Raw genomic sequence first — 21,310 nt, 5'->3', positions numbered from 1 at the left:
GGGTTTGGAGTGGTTTATATATCGAATAACAGATACCCGGGAGTGAGTTACAGACTGGAATCTAATCGAGGGGTTTGGAGTGGTTTATATATAGAATAACAGATACCCGGGAGTGAGTTACAGACTGGAATCTAATCGAGGGGTTTGGAGTGGTTTATATATAGAATAACAGATACCCGGGAGTGAGTTACAGACTGGAATCTAATCGAGGGGTTCAGGGTGGTTTATATACAGAATAACAGATACCCGGGAGTGAGTTACAGACTGGAATCTAATCGAGGGGTTCGGGGTGGTTTATATATAGAATAACAGATACCCGGGAGTGAGTTACAGACTGGAATCTAATCGAGGGGTTCGGGGTGGTTTATATATAGAATAACAGTGACCCGGGAGTGAGTTACAGACTGGAATCTAATCGAGGAGTTCAGGGTGGTTTATATATAGAATAACAGATACCAGGGAGTGAGTTACAGACTGGAATCTAATCGAGGGGTTCGGGGTGGTTTATATATAGAATAACAGATACCCAGGAGTGAGTTACAGACTGGAATCTAATCGAGGGGTTCGGGGTGGTTTATATATAGAATAACAGATACCCGGGAGTGAGTTACAGACTGAAATCTAATCGAGGGGTTCGGGGTGGTTTATATATAGAATAACAGGCACCCGGGAGTGAGTTACAGACTGGAATCTAATCGAGGGGTTCGGGGTGGTTTATATATAGAATAACAGATACCAGGGAGTGAGTTACAGACTGGAATCTAATCGAGGGGTTCGGGGTGGTTTATATATAGAATAACAGATACCCGGGAGTGAGTTACAGACTGGAATCTAATCGAGGGGTTCGGGGTGGTTTATATATAGAATAACAGATACCCGGGAGTGAGTTACAGACTGGAATCTAATCGAGGGGTTCGGGGTGGTTTACATATAGAATAACAGATACCCGGGAGTGAGTTACAGACTGGAATCTAATCGAGGGGTTCGGGGTGGTTTATATATAGAATAACAGATACCCGGGAGTGAGTTACAGACTGGTGTCTAATCGAGGGGTTCGGGGTGGTTTATATATAGAATAACAGATACCCGGAGGTGAGTTACAGACTGGAATCTAAACGAGGGGTTCGGGGTGGTTTATATATAGAATAACAGATACCCGGGAGTGAGTTACAGACTGGAATCTAATCGAGGGGTTCGGGGTGGTTTATATATAGAATAACAGATACCCGGGAGTGAGTTACAGACTGGAATCTAAACGAGGGGTTCGGGGTGGTTTATATATAGAATAACAGATACCCGGGAGTGAGTTACAGACTGGAATCTAATCGAGGTGTTCGGGATGGTTTATATATAGAATAACAGATACCCGGGAGTGAGTTACAGACTGGAATCTAATCGAGGGGTTCAGGGTGGTTTATATACAGAATAACAGATACCCGGGAGTGAGTTACAGACTGGAATCTAATCGAGGGGTTCGGGGTGGTTTATATATAGAATAACAGATACCCGGAGGTGAGTTACAGACTGGAATCTAAACGAGGGGTTCGGGGTGGTTTATATATAGAATAACAGATACCCGGAGGTGAGTTACAGACTGGAATCTAAACGAGGGGTTCAGGGGGGTTTATATATAGAATAACAGAGACCCGGGAGTAAGTTACAGACTGGAATCTAATCGAGGGGTTCAGGGGGGTTTATATATAAAATAACAGATACCCGGGAGTGAGTTACAGACTGGAATCTAATCGAGGGGTTCGAGGTGGTTTATATGTAGAATAACAGATACCCGGGAGTGTGTTACAGACATGAATCTAATCGAGGGGTTCAGGGGGGTTTATATATAGAATAACAGATACCCGGGAGTGAGTTACAGACTGGAATCTAATCGAGGGGTTCGGGGTGGTTTATATATAGAATAACAGAAACCCGGGAGTGATGTTACAGACTGGAATCTAATCGAGGGGTTTGGAGTGGTTTATATATAGAATAACAGATACCCGGGAGTGAGTTACAGACTGGAATCTAATCGAGGGGTTCGGGGTGGTTTATATAGAGAATAACAGATACCCGGGAGTGAGTTACAGACTGGAATCTAATCGAGGGGTTCAGGGTGGTTTATATATAGAATAACAGATACCCGGGAGTGAGTTACAGACTGGAATCTAATCGAGGTTTTCGGGGGGGTTTATATATAGAGTAACAGATACCCGGGAGTGAGTTACAGACTGGAATCTAATCGAGGGGTTCAGGCTGGTTTATATATAGAATAACAGATACCCGGGAGTGAGTTACAGACTGGAATCTAATCGAGGGGTTCGGGGGGGTTTATATATATAATAACAGATACCCGAGAGTGAGTTACAGACTGGAATCTAATCGAGGGGTTCGGGGTGATTTATATATAGAATAACAGATACCCGGGAGTGAGTTACAGACTGGAATCTAATCGAGTTGTTCGGGGGGGTTTATATATAGAGTAACAGATACCCGGGAGTGAGTTACAGACTGGAATCTAATCGAGGTGTTCGGGGGGGTTTATATATAGAATAACAGAGACCCGAGAGTGAGTTACAGACTGGAATCTAATCGAGGGGTTCAGGCTGGTTTATATATAGAATAACAGATACCCGGGAGTGAGTTACAGACTGGAATCTAATCGAGGGGTTCGGGGGGGTTTATATATATAATAACAGATACCCGAGAGTGAGTTACAGACTGGAATCTAATCGAGGGGTTCGGGGTGATTTATATATAGAATAACAGATACCCGGGAGTGAGTTACAGACTGGAATCTAATCGAGTTGTTCGGGGGGGTTTATATATAGAGTAACAGATACCCGGGAGTTAGTGACAGACTGGAATCTAATCGAGGGATTCGGGGAGTTTCCCTGGGAGCATTGAAGTCCGAGGCGGGAGCTGATTGAGGTTTTTAAGTTATGAGGGATATATATAGGGAGGTTAGAATTGATCTTTCCCCTGCCTGGGGGTGTCAATCACCAGGGTGACTTAGATATTGAGGGACAGGAGATCTCGGGGGTGGGGGGATTTCGGGGGAAACCTTGTCACCTTGAAGGTGCTGGGAGTCTGGAGGGGCTCGAAAGGGGGGCGATAAGCTTTCACCCCTCCCCCCACCCCCCCCCCCCACCCCCACATCATGACTTTGACTACTCTCCTCCCTTTCTTGCCGCCTCAGGCCACTACCTCGCCAATGCCCTCGTGAACTTCGCCAACAACTCTCGTGTGACCATCGGCAGGCTTAGTAACCACTTCACCAACCACGGTACGTTCAGGGGGGGGGGGCACGGCGAGGGGGGGGGTAGAAGTGTCGCCAAATCTCCATGTCTCTCGCTCGCACCGCCAATCACAAGTGGCCAAATGTGAAAAGCCACAGTGCCTGGACATGTACCTTTACTTTGCAGAGTGCTGATTCCAGCGGCTGCCTCCGCCCCCCCCCCCCATCTCTGGGCACGCTCCCGGGAACCTCGGCCAATCTTTGACGACGTGTCAACGGATTTCCGCTGACCGGTGCGGCACAGGAAGATCCCATTTGGAACCCCGTGCCGGTGCCTGCTCTGTGATCGAGCCATCCGATTCATCCCCTCGCTCGCCTCCCCCCCGCCCGCCCCCCACCTCCATCTTCCTGTCAATATTTCCCCTTTCAGGATTAACTACATCCCCCTCTTTTTTTTTTCTTCAAAAACATTTCATGGAAGCATTCGTAATTTTCAGTTTAACAAATTTACATTCTAAACAGCGGCCCGACACACGCAACAATATTCCAATGCCATCTCCAACTACCCCCCCCCCCCATCCTAGCTCCTATCTACTCGAGCGGGACTGTGCCATGGGGGGCACTCTTTCACTACGGGTCGGCCGTGTCGGTCTCCGCGACGGCCGACGCGTAGGTGACCCCACCCCCTGGCCATGCGCGGGGAGCCCCCTGTCTCTTGTTGTACTCTGTCAGGCCTCTCGCTTCCCTCCCCCCCCCTCTCTTTCTGCTGCCGCTCAGTTTTCCTTGACCGAGTCGATGAACAGCCGCCTCCTCCAGGCCAAGACCTGAGTTGACCCTCTCGGCGAACCTCATCTCCTCCAGGCTGAGGAACGTTGCCATGTGACTGACCCTCGCTCCTGACTTTGGGGGGGTGGGGGGGGGGTGCTCCCAGTCCCTCCATCCCAGCAAAAATCCCCGTCTCCGGGCCTACCCGGGGAGGAGAAGGCCAAAACGTCGGCCTCCCACAATCCCCGGGCCCCACCTACCTCCGGGGCCTTCCGACACTCCAAATGTTGCCCAATTACGGACTCGGGGTCGCCCTCCCTTCCGGGAACTCGGACATAACGTCCGCCAACCCCTGCCGGAACCCCCTCAACTTCGGACAGGCCCCAGAACATGTGGCCGTGGTTGTTCCGGGCTCCGCCCACATCGGCTCTCCGCCTCCTCGAAGGGGCTGCTCTTCCGGCCTACCATCCTGTGGGCCCCGTGGACCGCCTTGAACTGGACCAGGCCGAGCCTGGCGCTCGACGAGGATGAATTGACTCTCCTCAAGGCCTTTCCCCCCTCCAGGCCCGACTTCCAACTCGCCTCCCAGCTCCTCTTCCCGCTTCCTCTTCACCTCCCCCAATTCGGACCCCTCCATCCGCTCCTCGTCTATCTCCGAGACACTGCCCTACCCCTGTTTTTGACGTCACCCTTATCCCGCGGTCCCCTCAAGGGGGGGAGGCGAGGGAACATAGAACATAGAACATAGAACAATACAGCGCAGTACAGGCCCTTCGGCCCACGATGTTGCACCGAAACAAAAGCCATCTAACCTACGCTATACCATTATCATCCATATGTTTATCCAATAAACTTTTAAATGCCCTCAATGTTGGCGAGTTCACTACTGTAGCAGGTAGGGCATTCCACGGCCTCACTACTCTTTGCGTAAAGAACCTACCTCTGACCTCTGTCCTATATCTATTACCCCTCAGTTTAAAGTTATGTCCCCTCGTGCTAGCCATTTCCATCCGCGGGAGAAGGCTCTCACTGTCCACCCTATCCAACCCCCTGATCATTTTGTATGCCTCTATTAAGTCTCCTCTGAACCTTCTTCTCTCCAACGAAAACAACCTCAAGTCCATCAGCCTTTCCTCATAAGATTTTCCCTCCATACCAGGCAACATCCTGGTAAATCTCCTCTGCACCCGCTCCAAAGCCTTCACGTCCTTCCTATAATGCGGTGACCAGAACTGTACGCAATACTCCAAATGCGGCCGTACCAGAGTTCTGTACAGCTGCAACATGACCTCCCGACTCCGGAACTCAATCCCTCTACCAATAAAGGCCAACACTCCAAAGGCCTTCTTCACAACCCTATCAACCTGGGTGGCAACTTTCAGGGATCTATGTACATGGACACCTAGATCCCTCTGCTCATCCACACTTTCAAGAACTTTACCATTAGCCAAATATTCCGCATTCCTGTTATTCCTTCCAAAGTGAATCACCTCACACTTCTCTACATTAAACTCCATTTGCCACCTCTCAGCCCAGCTCTGCAGCTTATCTATATCCCTCTGTAACCTGCTACATCCTTCCACACTATCGACAACACCACCGACTTTAGTATCGTCTGCAAATTTACTCACCCACCCTTCTGTGCCTTCCTCTAGGTCATTGATAAAAATGACAAACAGCAACGGCCCCAGAACAGATCCTTGTGGTACTCCACTTGTGACTGAACTCCATTCTGAACATTTCCCATCAACCACCACCCTCTGTCTTCTTTCAGCTAGCCAATTTCTGATCCACATCTCTAAATCACCCTCAATCCCCAGCCTCCGTATTTTCTGCAATAGCCTCCGTATTTTCTGCAATAGCCTACCGTGGGGAACCTTATCAAACGCTTTGCTGAAATCCATATACACCACATCAACTGCTCTACCCTCATCTACCTGTTCAGTCACCTTCTCAAAGAACTCGGTAAGGTTTGTGAGGCATGACCTACCCTTCACAAAACCATGCTGACTATCCCTGATCATATTATTCCTATCTAGATGATTATAAATCTTGTCTCTTATAATCCCCTCCAAGACTTTACCCACTACAGACGTGAGGCTCACCGGTCTATAGTTGCCGGGGTTGTCTCTGCTCCCCTTTTTGAACAAAGGGACCACATTTGCTGTCCTCCAGTCCTCTGGCACTATTCCTGTAGCCAATGATGACATAAAAATCAAAGCCAAAGGTCCAGCAATCTCTTCCCTGGCCTCCCAGAGAATCCTAGGATAAATCCCATCAGGTCCTGGGGACTTAGCTATTTTAAGCCTGTCCAGAATTGCCAACGCCTCTTCCCTACGTACCTCAATGCCATCTATTCTATTAGCCTGGGGCTCAGCATTCTCCTCCACAACATTATCTTTTTCCTGAGTGAAGGTTGGAACCTGTCTGGGGCCTCCTGCGACCGGACCCCGCTCCCGCCCCGCGCTCCTCCTCTCGCTCCTCCAGGCTCGGGAAGCCCTCCGCAACGGAGAGATCCCCAAATCTCTCAATCCCCGCCCTCTGCCACCTCCTGGAGCACCGACGTCCCCCTCCAGCACTGCTTCCATTGCCCCCCCCTCCCCCCCCCCCACACCCTCAGGGCTGCCACCACCACCGGGCTCGTGGAGGATAGTAAATGTTGTCCCCTTGTTCAAGAAGGGGAGTAGAGACAACCCCGGTAACTATAGACCAGTGAGCCTTACTTCTGTTGTGGGCAAAGTCTTGGAAAGGTTTATGAGAGATAGGAAGTATAATCATCTGGAAAGGAATAATTTGATTAGAGATAGTCAACACGGTTTCGTGAAGGGTAGGTCATGCCTCACAAACCTTATCGAGTTCTTTGAGAAGGTGACCAAACAGGTGGATGAGGGTAAAGCAGTTGATGTGGTGTATATGGATTTCAGTAAAGCGTTTGATAAGGTTCCCCACGGTAGGCTACTGCAGAAAATACGGAAGCATGGGATTGAGGGTGATTTAGCAGTTTGGATCAGAAATTGGCTAGCTGGAAGAAGACAAAGGGTGGTGGTTGATGGGAAATGTTCAGACTGGAGTCCAGTTACTAGTGGTGTACCACAAGGATCTGTTTTGGGGCCACTGCTGTTTGTAATATTTATAAATGACCTGGAGGAGGGCGTAGAAGGATGGGTGAGTAAATTTGCAGATGACACTAAAGTCGGTGGAGTTGTGGACAGTGGATGTTACAAGTTACAGAGGGGCATAGATAAGCTGCAGCGCTGGGCTGGGAGGTGGCAAATGGAGTTTAACGCAGAAAAGTGTCAGGTGATTCATTTTGGCAGGAATAACAGGAAGACAGAGTACTGGGCTAATGGTAAGATTCTTGGCAGTGTGGATGAGCAGAGGGATCTCGGTGTCCATGTACATAGATCCCTGAAAGTTGCCACCCAGGTTGAGAGGGTTGTTAAGAAGGCGTACGGTGTGTTAGCTTTTATTGGTAGAGGGATTGAGTTTCGGAGCCATGAGGTCATGTTGCAGCTGTACAAAACTCTGGTGCGGCCGCATTTGGAGTATTGCGTGCAATTCTGGTCGCCGCATTATAGGAGGGACGTGGAAGCATTGGAAAGGGTGCAGAGGAGATTTACCAGGATGTTGCCTGGTATGGAGGGAAGATCTTATGAGGGAAGGCTGAGGGACTTGAGGCTGTTTTCGTTAGAGAGAAGAAGGTTAAGAGGTGACTTAATTGAGGCAGCCGAGATGATCAGAGGATTGGATAGGGTGGACAGTGAGAGCCTTTTTCCTCGGATGGTGATGTCTAGCACGAGGGGACATTGAGGCTTTAAATTGAGGGGAGATAGATATCGGACAGATGTCAGAGGTAGGTTCTTTACTCAGAGGGTAGTAAGGGCGTGGAATGCCCTGCTTGCAACAGTAGTGGACTCGTTCTCGGGGGCTCCCCCCCCTCCCCTCCCTCCCCCTAGTGAATCTCCTCTGCACACCCTCCAGTGCCAGTACGTCCTTTCTCAGGTAAGGAGACCAAAACTGAACCCAATACTCCAGGTGTGGCCTCACTAACACCTTATACAATTGCAGCAGAACCTCCCGAGTCTTGAACTCCATCCCTCTAGCGATGGAGGATAAAACTCCATTTGCCTTCTTAATCACCTGCTGCACCTGCACACCAACTTTTTGCGACTCATGCACTAAACAAAAGTTGGTATAGACACATATTTTATTCTGTGGATGTGACTGTAAGTATTCTTTGTTCAAATAAGAAACATTTATAAATACGAAAACGTTCGCTCTCGGGCCCCCAAGGGACACATTGCTGGAGGAAGCGCGGGACACGGAGAGTGTGCGGAAGGGGAACTGCGGGGGGCCTCGCTAACACCTTATACAATTGCAGCAGAACCTCCCGAGTCTTAAACTCCATCCCTCTAGCGATGGAGGGCAAAACTCCATTTGCCTTCTTAATCACCTGCTGCACCTGCACACCAACTTTTTGCGACTCATGCACTAGCACGCCCAGGTCTCTCTGCCCAGCGGCATGTTTTAATATTTTATCATTCAAATAATAATCTCTTTTGCTTTTATTCCTACCAAAATGGATAACCTCACATTCCATCTGCCAGACACGAGCCCATTCACTTAGCCTATCCAAATCCCTCTGCGGACTTCCGGTATCCTCTGCACTTTTTGCTTCAAAACGGCGTCTCCAAGAGAGGTTGCTCTCAATCCCAACAGGATGCGTCTTCGGGCGATCAACGGGGTGAAGGCTACAACATCTGCCTCCCCGCCCGCTTCCGACCCCGGTTGGTCCGACACCTCGAATATGGCCTCCCCGGGGGCCCCGGGTCCAGTTTCCCGTGCACCACTTTAGAGATTCCCCTCAACATCTCCTTCCGGTAATCCTCCAGCTTTGGACGGGATTAAAAAACATCTGAACGTGATTAGTGGGGGCCCTCCCACAACGCTCACACGCATCTTCGACTCCTTCAAAGAATCGGCTCATCCTCGCCCTCGTGAGGTGCGCTCTGTACACCACCTCCAGCGGTATCAGCCCCAACCTCGCGCACGAGGTAGAGGCGTTCGCTCTCCGGAGCACCTCACACCAGACACCACCCTTAACCTTCTCCTCATTGACTCCCATCTCCCATCGCAAACCCTTCCCCCATTTGGAACGTCCCGATTCAATCTCCCCCTTTAACCTTCTCCACATTGACTCCCATCTCCCATCGCAAACCCTTCCCCCATTTGGAACGTCTCAATTCAATCTCCCCCTTAACCTTCTCCTCATTGACTCCCATCTCCCATCGCAAACCCTTCCCCCATTTGGAACGTCTCGATTCAATCTCCCCCTTAACCTTTTCCTGACTCCCAGCTCCCATCGCAAACCCTTCCCCCATTTGGAAAGTCTTGATTCAATCTCTCCCTTAACCTTCTCCTCATTGACTCCCATCTCCCATCGCAAACCCTTCCCCCATTTGGAAAGTCTCGATTCAATCTCACCCTTAACCTTCTCCTCATTGACTCCCATCTCCCAGCGCAAACTCTTCCCCCATTTGGAACGTTTCGATTCAATCTCCTCCTTAACCTTCTCCGCATTGACTCCCATCGCAAACCTTCCCCCATTTGGAAAGCCTCGATTCAATCTCCCCCTGAACCTTCTCCTCATTGACTCCCATCTCCCATCGCAAACCCTTCCCCCATTGGGAACGTCTCGATTCAATCTCCCCCTTAACCTTCTCCTCATTGACTCACATCGCAAACCCTTCCCCCATTTGGAACGTCTTGATTCAATCTCCCCCTTAACCTACTCCTCATTGACTCCCATCTCCCATCGCAAACCCTTCCTCCATTTGGAACGTCTCGATTCAATCTCCCCCTTAACCTTCTCCTCATTGACTCACATCGCAAACCCTTCCCCCATTTGGAACATCTTGATTCAATCTCCCCCTTAACCTTCTCCTCATTGACCCCCATCTCCCATCGCAAACCCTTCCCCCATTTGGAAAGTCTCGATTCAATCTCCCCCTTAACCTTCTCCTCATTGATTCCCATCTCCCATCGCAAACCCTTCCCCCATTTGGAATGTCTCGATTCAATCTCCCCCTTAACCTTCTCCTCATTGACTCCCATCTCCAATCCCAAACCCTTCCCCCATTGGGAACGTCTCTATTCAATCTCCCCCTTAACCTTCTCCTCATCGACTCCCGTCTCCCATCGCAAACCCTTCGCCCATTTGGAACGTCTCGATTCAATCTCCCCCTTAAACTTCTCCTCATTGACTCCCATTTCCCATCGCAAACCCTTCCTCCATTTGGAACGCCTCGATTCAATCTCCCCCTGAACCTTCTCCTCACTGACTCCCATCGCAAACCCTTCCCCTATTTGAAACGTCTTGATTCAATCTTCCGCTTAACCTTCTCCTCATTGACTCCCATCACAAACCCTGCCCCCGTTCGGAACGTCTCGATTCAATCTCCCCCTTAACCAGCTCCTCATTGACTCCTATCTCCCATCGCAAACCCTTCCCCCATTTGGAACGTCTCGATTCAATCTCCCCCTTAACCTTCTCCTCTTTGACTCCCATCTCCCATCGCAAATCCTTCCCCCTTTTGGAACGTCTCGATTCAATCTCCCCATTGACCTTCTCCTCATTGACTCCCGTCTCCCATCGCAAACCCTTCCCCCATTTGGAACGTGTTGATTCATTCTCCCCCTTAACCTTCTCCTCATTGACTCCCATCGACCATCGCAAACCCTTCGCCCATTTGGAACGTCTTGATTCAATCTCCCCCTTAACCTTCTCCTCATTGACTCCCATCTCCAATCCCAAACCCTTCCCCCATTTGGAATGCCTCAATTCAATCTCCCCCTGAACCTTCTCCTCACTGACTCCCATCACAAACCCTGCCCCCATTCCGAACATCTCGATTCAATCTCCCCCTTAACCTTCTCCTCATTGACTCCCAGCTCCCATCGCAAATCTTTCCCCCATTTGGCACGTCTCGATTCAATCTCCTCCTTAACCTTCTCCTCATTGACCCCCATCGCAAACCCTTCCCCCATTTGCAAAGCTTCGATTCAATCTCCCCCTTAACCGTCTCGTCATTGACTCCCATCTCCCATTGCAAACCCTTCCCCCATTGGGAACGTCTCGATTCAATCTCCCCCTTAACCATCTCCTCATTGATACCCATGGCAAATCCTTCCCCCATTTGGAAATCCTCGATTCAATCTCCCCATTAACCTTCTCCTCATTGACACCCATCGCAAACCCTTCCCCTATTTGGAACGTCTTGATTCAATCTCCCCTTAAGCTTCTCCTCGTTGACTCCCATTTCCCATCGCAAACCCTTCCCCCATTGGGAATGCCTCGATTCAATCTCCCCTTAACCTTCTCCTCATTGACTCCCATGTCCCATCGCAAACCATTCCCCCATTGGGAACGCCTCGATTTAATCTCCCCCTTAACCTTCTCCTCATTGACTCACATCGCAAACCCTTCCATTTGGAACGTCTTGATTCAATCTCCCCCTTAACCTTCTCCTCATTGACTCCCATCACAAACCCTTCCCCCATTTGGAACGCCGCGATCCAATCTCCCCCTTAACCTTCTCCTCATTGACTCCCATCTCCCATCGCAAACCCTTCCCCCATTGGGAACGTCTCGATTCAATCTCCCCCTTAACCTTCTCCTCATTGACTCACATCGCAAACCCTTCCCCCATTTGGAACGTCTTGATTCAATCTCCCCCTTAACCTACTCCTCATTGACTCCCATCTCCCATCGCAAACCCTTCCCCCATTTGGAACGTCTCGATTCAATCTCCCCCTTAACCTTCTCCTCATTGACTCCCATCTCCCATCGCAAACCCTTCCCCCATTTGGAACGTCTCGATTCAATCTCCCCCTTAACCTTCTCCTCATTGACTCCCATCTCCCATCGCAAACCCTTCCCCCATTGGGAACGTCTCGATTCAATCTCCCCTTAACCTTCTCCTCATTGACTCCCATCGCAAACCCTTCCCCCATTTGGAACATCTTGATTCAATCTCCCCCTTAACCTTCTCCTCATTGACCCCATCTCCCATCGCAAACACTTCCCCCATTTGGAACGTCTCGATTCAATCTCCCCCTTAACCTTCTCCTCATTGATTCCCATCTCCCATCGCAAACCCTTCCCCCATTTGGAACGTCTCGATTCAATCTCCCCCTTAACCTTCTCCTCATTGACTCCCATCTCCCATCGCAAATCCTTACCCTATTGGGAACGCCTCGATTCAATCTCCCCCTTAACCTTCTCCTCATTGACCCCCATCTCCCATCGCAAACCCTTCCCCCATTTGGAAAGTCTCGATTCAATCTCCCCCTTAACCTTCTCCTCATTGATTCCCATCTCCCATCGCAAACCCGTCCCCCATTTGGAACGTCTCGATTCAATCTCCCCCTTAACCTTCTCCTCATTGACTCCCATCACAAACCCTTCCCCCATTTGGAACGCTTCGATTCAATCTCCCCCTTAACCTTCTCCTCATTGACTCCCATCTCCCATCGCAAACCCTTCCCCCATTTGGAAAGTCTCGATTCAATCTCCCCCTTAACCATCTCCTCATTGACTCCCAGCTCCCATCGCAAACCCTTCCCCCATTTGGAAAGTCTCGATTCAATCTCCCCCTTAACCTTCTCCTCATTGACTCCCATCTCCCATCGCAAACCCTTCCCCCATTGGGAACGCCTCGATTTAATCTCCCCTTAACCTTCTCCTCATTGACTCCCATCTCCCATCGCAAACCCTTCCCCCATTTGGAACGTCTCGATTCAATCTCCCCATTAACCTTCTCCTCATTGACTCCCATGGCAAATCCTTCCCCCATTTGGAAAGACTCGATTCAATCTCCCCCTTAACCTTCTCCTCATTGACTCCCATCGCAAACCCTTCCCCAATTTGGAACATCTTGATTCAATCTCCCCCTTAACCTTCTCCTCATTGACTCCCATCTCCCATCGCAAACTCTTCCCCCATTGGGAATGCCTCGATTCAATCTCCCCTTAACCTTCTCCTCATTGACTCCCATCGCAAACCCTTCCCCCATTTGGAACATCTCGATTCAATCTCCCCCTTAACCTTCTCCTCATTGACTCCCAGCTCCCATCGCAAACCCTTCCCCCATTTGGAAAGTCTCGATTCAATCTCCCCCTTAACCTTCTCCTCATTGACTCCCATCTCCCATCGCAAACCCTTCCCCCATTTGGAACGTCTCGATTCAATCTCCTCTTAACCTTCTCCTCACTGACTCCCATCGCAAACCCTTCCCCCATTTGGAAAGCCTCGATTCAATCTCCCCCTTAACCTTCTCCTCATTGACTCCCATCTCCCATCGCAAACCCTTCCCCCATTTGGAACGTCTCGATTCAATCTCCCCCTTAACCTTCTCCTCATTGACTCCCGTCTCCCATCGCAAACCCTTCCCCCATTTGGAAAGTCGCGATTCAATCTCCCCCTTAACCTTCTCCTCATTGACTCCCATCGCAAACACTTCCCCCGTTGGGATGTCTCGATTCAATCTCCCCCTTAACCTTCTCCTCATTGACTCCCATCTCCAATCGCAAACAATTCCCCCATTTGGAACGTCTCGATTCAATCTCCTCCTTAACTTTCTCCTCATTGACTCCCATCTCCCATCGCAAACCCTTCCCCAATTTGGAACGTCTCGATTCAATCCTCCCCTTCACCTTCTCCACATTGACTCCCATCGCAAACCCTTCCCCCATTTGGAACGCCTCGATTCAATCTCCCCCTTAACCTTCTCCTCATTGACTCCCATCTCCCATCGCAAACCCTTCCCCCATTTGGAACATCTCGATTCAGTCTCCCCCTGAACCTTCTCCTTATTGACTCCCATCTCCCATCCCAAACCCTTCCCCCGTTTGGAACGCCTCGATTCAATCTCCCCCTTAACCTTCTCCTCATTGACTCCCGTCTCCCATCGCAAACCCTTCCCCCATTTGGAACATCTCGATTCAGTCTCCCCCTGAACCTTCTCCTTATTGACTCCCATCTCCCATCACAAACCCTTCCCCCGTTTGGAACGCCTCGATTCAATCTCCCACTGAACATTCTCCTCACTGACTCACATCACAAACCCTGCCCCCATTTGGAACGTCTCGATTCAATCTCCCCCTTAACCTTCTCCTCATTGACTCCCAGCTCCCATCGCAAACCCTTCCCCCATTTGGAAAGTCTCGATTCAATCTCCCCCTTAACCTTCTCCTCATTGACTCCCATCTCCCATCGCAAACCCTTCCCCCATTTGGAACGTCTCGATTCAATCTCCTCTTAACCTTCTCCTCACTGACTCCCATCGCAAACCCTTCCCCCATTTGGAAAGCCTCGATTCAATCTCCCCCTTAACCTTCTCCTCATTGACTCCCATCTCCCATCGCAAACCCTTCCCCCATTTGGAACGCCTCGATTCAATCTCCCCCTTAACCTTCTCCTCATTGACTCCCATCGCAAACACTTCCCCCGTTGGGAATGTCTCGATTCAATCTCCCCCTTAACCTTCTCCTCATTGACTCCCATCTCCCATCGCAAACCCTTCCCCCATTTGGAACGTCTCGATTCAATCTCCCCCTTAACCTTCTCCTCATTAACTCCCATCTCCCATCGCAAACCCTTCCCCCATTTGGAACGTCTCGATTCAATCTCCCCCTTAACATTCTCCTCATTGACTCCCATCTCCCATCGCAAACCCTCCCCCATTTGGAACGTCTCGATTCAAACTCCCCCTTAACCTTCTCCTCATTGACTCCCATCGCAAACCCTTCCCCTATTTGGAACGTCTTGATTCAATCTCCCCCTTAACCTTCTCCTCATTGACTCCCATCTCCCATCGCAAACCCTTCCCCCATTTGGAACGCCTCGATTCAATCTCCCCCTTAACCTTCTCCTCATTGACTCCCATCTCCCATCGTAAACCCTTCCACCATTTGGAACGTCTCGATTCAATCTTCCCCTTAACCTTCTCCTCATTGACTCCAGTCTCCCATCTCAAACTCTTCCCCCATTTGGAACGACTCGATTCAATCTCACCCTTATCCTTCTCCTCATTGACTCCCATTTCCCATCGCAAACCCTTCCCCCATTTGGAACGCCTCGATTCAATGTCCCCTTAACCTTCTCCTCATTGACTCACATCGGAAACCCTTCCCCCATTTGGAACATCTCGATTCAATCTCCCCCTTAACCTTCTCCTCATTGATTCCCATCGCAAACCCTTCCCCCATTTGGAACGTCTCGATTCAATCTTCCCCTTAACCTTCTCTTCATTGACTCCCATCTCAAACCCTTCCCCCATTTGGAACGCCTCGATTCAATCTCCCCCTTAACCTTCTCCTCATTGACTCCCATCTCCCATCGCAAACCCTTCCCCCATTTGGAACGTCTCGATTCAATCTCCCCTTTAACCTTCTCCTTATTGACTCCATCTCCCATCACGAACCCTTCCCCCATTTGGAACTGCTCGATTCAATCTCCCCCTTAACCTTCTCCTCATCGACTCCCATCTCCCATCGCAAACCCTTCCCCCATTTGGAACGTCTCGATTCAATCTCACCCTTAACCTTCTCTTCATTGACTCCCATCGCAAACCCTTCCCCCATTTGGAACGCCTCGATTCAATCTCCCCCTGAACCTTCTCTTCATTGACTCCCATCGCAAACCCTTCCCCCATTTGGAACGTCTCGTTTCAATCTCCCCCTTAACTTTCTCCTCATTGACTCCCATCGCAAACCCTTCCCCCATTTGGAACGCCTCGATTCAATCTCCCCCTTAACCTTCTCCTCATTGACTCCCATCTCCCATCGGAAACCCTTCCCCCATTTGGAACGCCTCGATTCAATCTCCCCCTTAACCTTCTCCTCATCGACTCCCATCTCCCATCGCAAACCATTCCCCCATTTGGAACGTCTCGATTCAATCTCACCCTTAACCTTCTCTTCATTGACTCCCATCGCAATCCCTTCCCCCATTTGGAACGCCTTGATTCAATCTCCCCCTTAACCTTCTCCTCATTGACTCCCATCTCCCATCGCAAACCCTTCCCCCATTGGGAACGCCTCGATTTAATCTCCCCCTTAACCTTCTCCTCATTGAGTCCCATCTCCCATCGCAAACCCTTCCCCCATTTGGAACGTCTCGATTCAATCTCCCCATTAACCTTCTCCTCATTGACTCCCATGGCAAATCCTTCCCACATTTGGAAAGCCTCGATTCAATCTCTCCCTTAACCTTCTCCTCATTGACTCCCATCGCAAACCCTTCCCCAATTTGGAACGTCTTGATTCAATCTCCCCCTTAACCTTCTCCTCATTGACTCCCATCTCCCATCGCAAACTCTTCCCCCATTGGGAATGCCTCGATTCAATCTCCCCTTAACCTTCTCCTCATTGACTCCCATCGCAAACCCTTCCCCCATTTGGAACATCTCGATTCAGTCTCCCCCTGAGCCTTCTCCTCATTGACTCCCATCTCCCATCCCCAACCCTTCCCCCGTTTGGAATGCCTCGATTCAATCTCCCACTGAACATTCTCCTCACTGACTCCCATCACAAACCCTGCCCCCATTTGGAACGTCTCGATTCAATCTCCCCCTTAACCTTCTCCTCATTGACTCCCAGCCCCCATCGCAAACCCTTCCCCCATTTGGAAAGTCTCGATTCAATCTCCCCCTTAACCTTCTCCTCATTGACTCCCATCTCCCATCGCAAACCCTTCCCCCATTTGGAACGTCTCGATTCAATCTCCTCTTAACCTTCTCCTCACTGACTCCCATCGCAAACCCTTCCCGCATTTGGAAAGCCTCGATTCAATCTCCCCCTTAACCTTCTCCTCATTGACTCCCATCTCCCATCGCAAACCCTTCCCCCATTTGGAACGTCTTGATTCAATCTCCCCCTTAACCTTCTCCTCATTGACTCCCATCGCAAACACTTCCCCCGTTGGGAATGTCTCGATTCAATCTCCCCCTTAACCATCTCCACATTGACTCCCATCTCCCATCGCAAACCCTTCCCCCATTTGGAACGTCTCGATTCAATCTCCCCCTTAACCTTCTCCTCATTAACTCCCATCTCCCATCGCAAACCCTTCCCCCATTTGGAACGTCTCGATTCAATCTCCCCCTTAACGTTCTCCTCATTGACTCCCATCTCCCATCGCAAACCCTCCCCCATTTGGAACGTCTCGATTCAAACTCCCCCTGAACCTTCTCCTCATTGACTCCCATCGCAAACCCTTCCCCTATTTGGAACGTCTTGATTCAATCTCCCCCTTAACCTACTCCTCATTGACTCCCATCTCCCATCGCAAACAATTCCCCCATTTGGAACGTCTCGATTCAATCTTCCCCTTAACCTTCACCTCATTGACTCCCGTCTCCCATCTCAAACTCTTCCCCCATTTGGAACGACTCGATTCAATCTCACCCTTAACCTTCTCCTCATTGACTCCCATTTCCCATCGCAAACCCTTCCCCCATTTGGAACGCCTCGATTCAATGTCCCCTTAACCTTCTCCTCATTGACTCCCATCGCAAACCCTTCCCCCATTTGGAACATCTCGATTCAATCTCCCCCTTAACCTTCTCCTCATTGATTCCCATCGCAAACCCTTCCCCCATTTGGAACGTCTCGATTCAATCTTCCCCTTAACCTTCTCTTCATTGACTCCCATCTCAAACCCTTCCCCCATTTGGAACGCTTCGATTCAATCTCCCCCTTAACCTTCTCCTCATTGACTCCCATCTCCCATCGCAAACCCTTCCCCCATTTGGAACGTCTCGATTCAATCTCCCCCTTAACCGTCTCCTTATTGACTCCATCTCCCATCACGAACCCTTCCCCCATTTGGAACGCCTCGATTCAATCTCCCCCTTAACCTTCTCCTCATCGACTCCCATCTCCCATCGCAAACAATTCCCCCATTTGGAACGTCTCGATTCAATCTCCTCCTTAACTTTCTCCTCATTGACTCCCATCTCCCATCGCAAACCCTTCCCCCATTTGGAACGTCTCGATTCAATCTCCCCCTTAACCTTCTCTTCATTGACTCCCATCGCAAACCCTTCCCCCATTTGGAACGCCTCGATTCAATCTCCCCCTTAACCTTCTACTCATTGACTCCCATCTCCCATCGCAAACCCTTCCCCCATTTGGAACGTCTCGATTCAATCTTCCCCTTAACCTTCTCCTCATTGACTCCCGTCTCCCATCTCAAACTCTTCCCCCATTTGGAACGACTCGATTCAATCTCACCCTAAACCTTCTCCTCGTTGACTCCCATTTCCCATCGCAAACTCTTCCCCCATTTGGAACGCCTCGATTCAATGTCCCCTTAACCTTCTCCTCATTGACTCCCATCGCAAACCCTTCCCCCATTTGGAACATCTCGATTCAATCTCCCCCTTAACCTTCTCCTCATTGATTCCCATCGCAAACCCTTCCCCCATTTGGAACGTCTCGATTCAATCTTCCCCTTAACCTTCTCTTCATTGACTCCCATCTCAAACCCTTCCCCCATTTGGAACGCCTCGATTCAATCTCCCCCTTAACCTTCTCCTCATTGACTCCCATCTCCCATCGCAAACCCTTCCCCCATTTGGAACGTCTCGATTCAATCTCCCCCTTAACCGTCTCCTTATTGACTCCATCTCCCATCACGAACCCTTCCCCCATTTGGAACGCCTCGATTCAATCTCCCCCTTAACCTTCTCCTCATCGACTCCCATCTCCCATCGCAAACACTTCCCCTATTTGGAACGTCTCGATTCAATCTCACACTTAACCTTCTCTTCATTGACTCCCATCGCAAACCCTTCCCCCATTTGGAACGCCTCGATTCAATCTCCCCCTGAACCTTCTCTTCATTGACTCCCATCGCAAACCCTTCCCCCATTTGGAACGTCTCGTTTCAATCTCCCCCTTAACCTTCTCCTCATTGACTCCCATCTCAAACCCTACCCCCATTTGGAACGCCTCGATTCAATCTCCCCCTTAACCTTCTCCTCATTGACTCCCATCTCCCATCGCAAACCCTTCCCCCATTTGGAACGCCTCGATTCAATCTCCCCCTTAACCTTCTCCTCATTGACTCCCATCTCCCATCGCAAACCCTTCCCCCATTTGGAACGTCTCGATTCAATCTCACCCTTAACCTTCTCTTCATTGACTCCCATCGCAAACCCTTCCCCCATTTGGAACGCCTCGATTCAATCTCCCCCTGAACCTTCTCTTCATTGACTCCCATCGCAAACCCTTCCCCCATTTGGAACGTCTCGTTTCAATCTCCCCCTTAACCTTCTCCTCATTGACTCCCATCGCATACCCTTCCCCCATTTGGAACGCCTCGATGCAATCTCCCCCTTAACCTTCTCCTCATTGACTCCCATCTCCCATCGCAAACCCTTCCCCCATTTGGAACGTCTCGATTCAATCTCCCCCTTAACCTTCTCCTCATTGACTCCCATCTCCCATCACTAACCCTTCCCCCATTTGGAACGCCTCGATTCAATCTCCCCCTTAACCTTCTCCTCATTGACTCCCATCTCCCATCGCAAACCCTTCCCCCATTTGGAACGTCTCGATTCAATCTTCCCGTTAACCTTCTCCTCATTGACTCCCGTCTCCCATCTCAAACCCTTCCCCCATTTGGAACATCTAGATTCAATCTCCGCCTTAACCTTCTCCTCATTGACTCCCATCTCCCATCGCAAACCCTTCCCCCATTTGGAACGTCTCGATTCAATCTCCCCCTTAACCTTCTCCTCATTGACTCCCATCGCAAACCCTTCCCCCATTTGGAACGTCTCAATTCAATCTCCCCCTTAACCTTCTCCTCATTGACTCCCATCGCAAACCCTTCCCCCATTTGGAATGCCTCCATTCAATCTCCCCCTTAACCTTCTCCTCATTGACTCCCATCTCCCATCACGAACCCTTCCCCCATTTGGAACGCCTCGATTCAATCTCCCCCTTAACCTTCTCCTCATCGACTCCCATTTCCCATCACAAACCCTTCCCCCATTTGGAACGTCTCGATTCAATCTCACCCTTAACCTTCTCTTCATTGACTCCCATTGCAAACCCTTCCCCCATTTGGAACGCCTCGATTCAATCTCCCCCTGAACCTTCTCCTCATTGACTCCCATCGCAAACCCTTCCCCCATTTGGAACGCCTCGATTCAATCTCCCCCTTAACCTTCTCCTCATTGACTCCCATCTCCCATCGCAAACCCTTCCCCCATTTGGAACGACTCGATTCAATGTCCCCCTTAACCTTCTCCTCATTGACTCCCATCGCAAACCCTTCCCCCATTTGGAACGCCTCGATTCAATCTCCCCATTAACCTTCTCCTCATTGACTCCCATCTCCCATCACTAACCCTTCCCCCATTTGGAACGCCTCGATTCAATCTCCCCCTTAACCTTCTCCTCATTGACTCCCATCTCCCATCGCAAACCCTTCCCCCATTTGGAACGTCTCGATTCAATCTCCCCTTAACCTTCTCCTCAGTGACTCCCATCGCACACCCTTCCCCCATTTGGAACTTCTCGATTCAATCTCACCCTGAACCTTCTCCTCATTGACTCCCATCTCCCATCGCAAACCCTTCCCACATTTGGAACATCTCGATTCAATCTCCCCCTTAACCTTCTCCTCATTGACTCCCATCTCCCATCGCAAACCCTTCCCCCATTTGGAACGTCTCGATTCAATCTCCCCCTTAACCTTCTCCTCATTGACTCCCGTCTCCCATCGCAAACCCTTCCCCCATTTGGAAAGTCGCGATTTAATCTCCCCCTTAACCTTCTCCTCATTGACTCCCATCTCCCATCGCAAACCCTTCCCCCATTTGGAACGTCTTGATTCAATCTCCCCCTTAACCTTCTCCTCATTGACTCCCATCGCAAACACTTCCCCCGTTGGGATGTCTCGATTCAATCTCCCCCTTAACCTTCTCCTCATTGACTCCCATCTCCCATCGCAAACCCTTCCCCCATTTGGAACGTCTCGATTCAATCTCCCCCTTAACCTTCTCCTCATTAACTCCCATCTCCCATCGCAAACCCTTCCCCCATTTGGAACGTCTCGTTTCAATCTCCCCCTTAACCTTCTCCTCATTGACTCCCATCTCCCATCGCAAACCCTCCCCCATTTGGAACGTCTCGATTCAAACTCCCCCTGAACCTTCTCCTCATTGACTCCCATCGCAAACCCTTCCTCTATTTGGAACGTGTTGATTCAATCTACCCCTTAACCTTCTCCTCATTGAC

At 50.1% G+C, this 21,310-nt stretch overlaps 1 protein-coding gene across 1 annotated transcript in view; it reads left to right on the top strand.

Annotated features, from left to right (window-relative positions):
- The window catches only part of LOC140399676 (izumo sperm-egg fusion protein 1), a 144,213-nt gene that overhangs the window by 27,994 nt on the left and 94,909 nt on the right, over positions 1-21,310 (top strand). Inside the window, exon 3 of the mRNA XM_072489220.1 lies at positions 3,194-3,280. Coding sequence (XP_072345321.1) covers positions 3,194-3,280 — 87 coding nt within the window. The remainder of the gene's footprint in view (positions 1-3,193; positions 3,281-21,310) is intronic.

The sequence above is a fragment of the Scyliorhinus torazame genome, chromosome 23 (genome assembly GCF_047496885.1).
Source record: "Scyliorhinus torazame isolate Kashiwa2021f chromosome 23, sScyTor2.1, whole genome shotgun sequence".
Taxonomy (NCBI): Eukaryota; Metazoa; Chordata; class Chondrichthyes; order Carcharhiniformes; family Scyliorhinidae; genus Scyliorhinus; species Scyliorhinus torazame.
The sequence above is the reverse complement of the archived record's forward strand: the minus strand, read 5'-3'. Positions and strand labels throughout refer to the sequence as shown.